Source organism: Acanthisitta chloris, unplaced genomic scaffold, assembly GCF_000695815.1.
Source record: "Acanthisitta chloris isolate BGI_N310 unplaced genomic scaffold, ASM69581v1 scaffold18350, whole genome shotgun sequence".
Taxonomy (NCBI): domain Eukaryota; kingdom Metazoa; phylum Chordata; class Aves; order Passeriformes; family Acanthisittidae; genus Acanthisitta; species Acanthisitta chloris.
Window position 1 is genome coordinate 6,475 of NW_008651296.1, and position 7,095 is coordinate 13,569.

At 44.5% G+C, this 7,095-nt stretch overlaps 1 protein-coding gene across 1 annotated transcript; it reads right to left on the reverse strand.

The window, feature by feature from the left end:
- LOC103800338 (purpurin) lies at nt 1–6,706 on the reverse strand. The gene is made up of 6 exons (XM_009072718.1): nt 6,643–6,706; nt 5,606–5,723; nt 4,018–4,154; nt 2,404–2,516; nt 1,109–1,321; nt 1–158 (listed from the first exon to the last, which is right to left on the reverse strand). The coding sequence occupies exons 2-6, from the start codon at nt 5,720–5,722 to the stop codon at nt 148–150; spliced, it is 591 nt and encodes a 196-aa protein (XP_009070966.1). The 5' UTR covers nt 5,723; nt 6,643–6,706; the 3' UTR covers nt 1–147.
- Between the last annotated feature and the right edge of the window lie 389 nt (nt 6,707–7,095).

Sequence of the window (7,095 nt, forward strand, 5' to 3'; positions counted from 1 at the left end):
ACAAATCCCCCAACGTTTTCATGTGTTTTTTTCAGGAAAAACACACTAGTATGTACTATGATTTCATTTTTTTTTATTAGCTGAGTGGCAACTTCAAGACCAAGAGGTCTGGCTTCTGTGCTTCAGAGTAGAATCAGAAGTGTTCTTTTAGCAGGCCCCTGGAAAGAAATAAATTTAACATCAGTCCTTGTAAGTAAATTTGCAAAGTGCTTTAACAACCTGTTGGTCTTTGCTGAAGCTATAGTTAAAACCTTCCTAGGGTACTTTTGAATCGCACTACAAGATTAGGATGGAGGTGGAGTGGAGGACTGTGTGGCACAAGGATGTGCCATTCAGGTGTTAGCTGCTATTCCTTGTCCCACAGTGTGGAGCACGTGTGTTATTGTGGCCTCAGAACTGGCTTAGTAAAGGGCCAATCTCCAGGCAGCACAATGGGTATGTGAAGGGTGTTGGTACTCAACTGTCAACAAAGGACTTCTGCCTTCTTCATAGCCCTAAGAAATTATCTGCCCATCTCATAGACAGTATTTGAAATAGAAAATTAGCTCCCGTGCCTTCAGAAAAATATTCTCAAAATGGGCTTTAGACATGGTTGGTTTGCCTGTATGTGGTGCAACTGCTGACTCCCACTGCTAGCAAACACACTCAGAAACTCTGCTCAGAGCCCCCATCCCTGCTACTCAGACCACTGAGGACACAAATCATAGTGGAGCTCCCTCCTGGAGGCTCTTTTCCTGGAGGACTGCTCAGACCCAAGGTAAGATGCTGTTGTCCAAGTGGCCAAGGCAAGCATTTCCAAGCGCAGAAGCACTGGCTTCTTATCCTATCCTATCTTAGCAGGGTAATAAAGCTGGTCTTTTGGTAGTGTGCCAGTTTCAGCACAGCACACAGGAATCCTCTAAGGGCAATCTTAAGGCTGCAGAACCAGCCCATAAAAGGCTCTTGCCCTTGCATGGGCTTCGGTTTGTAGCTATTTTCTTATTAGATCTAATGTTAAAAGTACATTGCTAAAAGAGTACTACTTAGTTTGCAGTGGTTCTCTGACATTAACAGCAAATGCAATCACCTACTCTACAACTCAGTGCATTTGCTAATTCGCCTGAAGTACCTGACTGAAGCACAGGCTGGAACTGGCCAGACATGCAGATTTCTTCCTGCTTCTGGCGCACAATGCGCTGAATAGCTGGGGGGAGGCCCCGGGGATTGCGTGAGAAGATCAGAGAATAGCCATCATCACATGAGCCGTCCTCCTTCAGACTGCGGCAGGCATAGGTAATGGCATAGTTATCGTAGTCGGTGTCAATCACCCAGTAGTTGTCCCCTGAAACATCAGAATGCACACAGTGTCACAGTGGGCAAAACAGCAGAGGTGGATCCTTTTGCAGGGAGATGCCTCACTTCAACACATGGCAGGAATAGCTTTCCAAAGGATCTGAAATCACTGCCCACGTCCATCTTTACACTGCACCATAAAGTGAAGAACTGGGACAAGCACAGAGCATCTTGAGACCACCATGATGCTCAGTGTATTTTCACCTTTTGTTTCTTAGCCCAGAAGCATTAGGAGGACTAGGACTTTCTAGGTTTTCAATGACAAAATATCTCTTTATGTTGCTTTCTCAAGTATGAGGGTGCAGGGCATACAGATTAAATTTTGGCCATACAGATTACATTTCCTATACAGGAAGCCTCAGCTAAACATGTTTCTTGTTTTCCAGCCTTGCTCAGTTAAGTTCAATTTGGTACTTGCAGATAAGTAAGTATGCTGCAAGTACTAAGTGAATGTACTTCTTTCTTAGGCATTAGCAGGCCAAGTCCTCCCCAGCTTCCACAGCTGTAATGCCACAGCTGTGGGAGACTCAGCCACAAAGGATAGGGTATTCAGGGTGCTTAACTGAGGTTCAGCATGAGCAGTTTCTGTAAGGGGGACTTTGGCTAACAGCTCTATTTCTCTGAGTCCAGCTCTGTCTGTCTGAGGACTGTGCCTTGCTGCTGGAGCGCAAGTGTGGGTTGTATCTCACCCCCAGTTAGCTATGATGAGTACAAGAACAACTGATCTCAGCACTTTTATAATGCCCACAGTGGGGCTCAAAAGGTATCACTTCCCCAGGTTCAACACCTCACTTGGCTGTACAAAATCTGTGTGTGTGGCCCAACACCTCTGGGCCACATCCTCTTGTTAAAGTATATGGTGTATAAATGGGGTCTCTGGGGAGCCTCTGGATCCTGCCCCTTCTGTGGAGACAAAATGTACTGCTTGGATAAACCATCCTCCCAAAAAGGGATGCTTTGTCTCCAGTTGGAGCAGTCTGAGCTGAACTGTTTTTCCTGCTCACATGTTGAAATGCACATCTGTGCAGCTTATGCACATGACCAGTGTCGGGACTGGAGAAGTTCACTCACCACCACTGGAGAGGTAGCTGGCCAGTCCCTGGTAGGTCATGTACATTTTTGCTGGAGTGGTTGGGTCAGGTACTGTATACTGAGCAGCCATGTCAGCACAGATCACCCAGAAGCTGCAACGAGATTCATGAGATTGAAGGTAAAACCTGGCAGCATGTGAGCTTCAGATGGGTGTCCCTCACTCAGGAACTGGGCACAGCTGCCTCAGGCATGGGCATGGCCTTTCTTAACGCAAAATCGCTTGTTTGTCATTAAATAGTGTAAATCTCTGACACTCCCTGATCACTTCTAGCGCATCGCTGCTGTCTGGTCTCCAACTCTGCTGTACAATTACACTGTGACTGGGGCAGTGCCATGACCCTCATTGAGCTTAGCAGGCTTTTTATAACCCATTTCTTACAAGCAGACAGCTACCAAGCAAGGGGATGATGTCGTTTCTTGGCTCCCTCCTAACAGTCTGCAGAGTGAGCTGACCTGCATTTGGGCTCATTTGGGGTCATTCCCCGTGTCCCCAGGCAGAGGTGGGGAATTGGCTCTCCTATCTCTAACCTTTTCCAGCAGTATTGGCACAGGGATGTCTGATACAAGCACAGTAATAATTACAGCCACTCTGCCAAGCTAGTGAAGAGCCATCACACAGCCTTGAGAACGCTGTAAGTGACTGAATAGCCTGTCTTCATTGCTCACTGTCGTGGTTTAACCTCAGCCAGCAGCCCTTCTCTGTTTGGTATTCTTTTACTTGGAATACCACCCGCATTTTAGCCCACTTTGTCAAGCATTACCTGGATTTGTGAAAGAGTGAAAGGGTCTTCATTCTCTTTCTTGCTCAGGCTGTGCTTCCTCTACATCCTACCTTTGCAGAAATAAAATCCCCAGCAACCTTGAGACCCCACTTGGTTTCTGAAGAGTCCTTTCAGGAGCCAACCCCTTGGCACTGGGTGGCATGCCGCAAAACCTGCATTTGCTCCTTCTCACAATATCCTGGAGTGCTCCACTCTTAAGACTTACAACGTTCATAGACACCTGATAGTGCTATGCTACTGGAAGAGACACAGGTTTTCTTTTCTACACTCAGAAAGCTATTTAAGCCCATTATATGCTGTAATTCCTTGTAGTAATCATGGCCAACAGGCAAAACTCCTAGCTTCCTGCCATCTGTCCATTCAGGTATTGCAGTGACATCTAAGAGTTAACCACTTTTTCCTCAGAAATCTATCCAACACTCTGTTGAGAGATCTGTGAAAGTATTGCTCACTTATATTCCTTTCCTTCCCCTGAACCTCTCAGTGGAACGAGAGTTGTCTTGCCTTCCTCGCCCCACAGCCTCCACTAGCTCCCTCGCTTTGTTGCAGTCTATTTACCTAACCACTCCATCATTCAAGATTTGACTTAATGATTGCCTTTATGCAGTAGTTTTGTGATGGACCCAGACCTGAGCCGGCTGAGAAGTAACCCAGTACTCAAAAGTGCCTAACCTCAGTACCTTGGCTGAGCTTTCCTTTTTGATGAAGAAAACCCAGCCATGTTGTGTGGTCAGGATAGATCACCATCCCCATGTCTCCCTCATCCAGTACCTCCTGGCAGCAACTAGATCTGGAAGTCAAGAGAACTCACCCAAAAAGCTTGACTCGGCCTTTGGAAGATGCTGTCATTGTGCCATCTTCCTCCACGGTGTATTCAGCAGAGATGTTGTCCTGAAGGAAAAGGCCTTCTGGATCCTTCTTGGCCAGGGCATACCATTTCCCTGCATACTAACATGGAAGTCTATTAATATCGGAGTTAATCACCATAGCAAGATTAGCACAAAAACAATTTTGTGAACATAGTGCCTTTCTAACTCCCCATTGCCTGGCCCATGAAGAAAGTCTGAGTTTGGGTGGGTGTGTAGTACACAGGTCCTGCAGCACTGCCTGGTGAATCTCTGCCTCTGTGCCAGGTCTAGCAGCTCTGCACTGCTCTGTGTGTGTACTTGTCATCCTGTGAGACATTCCTGTCACAGTGACCCCACACTGAAAATTTCTCCTGTCCTAAAACAGCTGCTGCGAGTGAGGCTTGTTCTTCCCTGTTCCTGTTCAGGCCTCTGCTCTTCCTTGGAAGGTACCATCGATGAAAGAAAATTGCAGACACAAAGACATTAACAAGCTGCCTGGGGACACTCTTTGCGGCTGCCAGGGGCCGCTGTTGATCTCTGATTGTGAAAATGCTCTACCCAGCAATGCAGAAAGCAATGACTATATGCTCAATGACAGAGAGAGGATGTGTTGGGAAGTTGCAACAGGGAGAAATTATCTGAGATTATGGGCAAGAACAGAGCTATAAAAAAATTGGGTCCTTGCAAATGTGCAAGCAGTATCTAGTAGAATAAAAAGATCTGAACACGACTGACAGACAGGAGGACCCTTAAAAGTCAACATTGTTAGTAGAAATACTGAGAAAAGCAGAACCTAGCTGTGTTAAAATTGATTCTCCATTGAAGCTAATGAGCTCTGTTTGGGAAGTTATGTGCTTAACCTGAAACAAGTCCATAATTTCCAAATACAGGAGCCCAAGCAAAAACTTTTACTTTAAAACTAGGATGTTGCCAAAACTCTTCAAGACGTAGGATTGTTTCCAGCAAAGCCAATCTTGTATAGAGGAAGTGCTTGCCACATCCCAAGCACACCTGAAAGTGTGCTGTTTGCTGAGCGTTAGTCAAAAGAGGTACTGGCACACATGTTTGGACCTTTCCAACTGCAAGTTATCTGTCATTTCCTCCTTGGAGGCAGGCAGATTAAATGATGTGTTTAAACAAAAGTCAGTGTGCAGAATACCAAACTGTAAGTTTTCAGTTTGCTATGACTGCCAAGAATGATTGGTGGTGGGTGCAAGTACCCCAGGACATGTGTTTGGGCTTTCTCTCTGATGTGCATCTAAATTGTGTCATTATTGGACTGCACAAAACTGAAATCTGTAACTAGTGCCAAGCTAACAGAAGATGATATCTAGCAGGGTTAACATCCCTGACTTTCAAGTTTTACCATAATGTTCAGAAGGTTAAACAGTACTGAGAAAAGCAAACTACAGGAACAGCATCTGAGCGGCAGCATACAAAAGAAGTTGACTTTTGGTGAATAACCCCTTTAGATTAACACAACTCATAACATGGAAAACCAGCTTATATATGAAATTTCTTCACATATACTCTAGAAGTAACTATAATTACCCTCTTTGGATCAAAATTGTCTTTCACCGAGAAAGACTCCACGGCACAGGTCTGAGCTAGGCTATATTTAAGAGTGGAGAAGACTGAGGCCAGGAAAACATACTGTGCGTATTTCATTCTGCAAGACAAAAGCAAATGTGGAGTTTTATTTCATGCAGTATATGTGGGTAGCTAGTGATGTGCTTACAGATGCATTTCCCTCATTTTAAAACTAGTTTCTTTCCATTCTGAGTATACTACCAACCCCTCTATTGAGAAACTGCTGGGTCATTGTGCTGCCTAAATTCAGCCAAAACCAAACATCTATGGAAATTACTTCGCGAGAGTATTTTGCTTGCCAGTAGTAATATGGCAGTTCATGGTCTTTTAACACTATAAGCCAAGCCAGATTCTGGATAAGGTTGGCAAGAATTGATAAAAATTGAAATGCTTTGAATTTTGCTTTCACAGGAAGAAAAAAATATTGATGAGCTCTGGTAAGGCACTGTAGGTTGTGAGGATGTTTTTTCTAGTCATTTTATGGTGAATGTCCACTTTGCTTTCAAGCCAGCAAATCCATGTTCTTTATCACCAGTTCTTATTACCAAACAGGCTCCTCCTACTTGCTTACTGTAATGGCAAAATATGTCTTGGTATTGCCTGCCCTCCAACCATTCCTTCTATAAACACAACAAATAATATCAATTTTCTAGATGCTTGATCTGTCATTGCAGCACAACCACAGGTTGTCCATGGCTTTTATTTGTCCCCTAGGGTATCCTGGCTCATCCATATCCCAATCTGTTTGTTTCTCACACTTTGGGAAGACAGTATCTGCATTATATATTCTTCCAGAGTATTTAACCCTGCATACCTGTCATGATGCCAAGATAAAACAGAGTTATCTGAAACTTGCCAGCAGCATCCAAGCTGAGCTACCAACCCAGGACTTCCAAACACCCATGCAGCTACTCAGTTCCTATCTGTTGCCATGCAAGCTGCACTTCCTTGCTGCAATAGATGCTAATCTGGTCCACCTCTGCTGAAGAGAGACCTACCTGTTCGGGTAGAGATGTTGGAGCTCCCTGAGACTACTCTGCTTCAGTCTTTAGGCTGCAGGCAGCGGCAGAGTTTTGTGTCAATTGCCCTCCAAGCTGCCTTTAAATAAGGAATCTGCAAAGTCACTAATTGGTTATTTTTGCTCGTGTGCCTGAATAGAATGCTTAATCTTGGATAATCCATTATGTAAAAACCAACTGTAATCCTCACGCTGGTGGGTCTGACTGCTATGCTAATGCAAACACAGCTTTTACATAATGGAAAAGCTGTCCAAAAAGCCAATAAATCTGCTGATTTGATTGTAGCACACCTTTGTCTCATTGAAGTCTTTCTGCTTCTAACACATGTTAGGAGAATAAGTACAGAGCATTAATCAGAGAAACACTTGTACTACACGTGCTCATCTCCGTAGGCACATGTTCTTGTTTGACAACTTGCATGGGGTAGATATA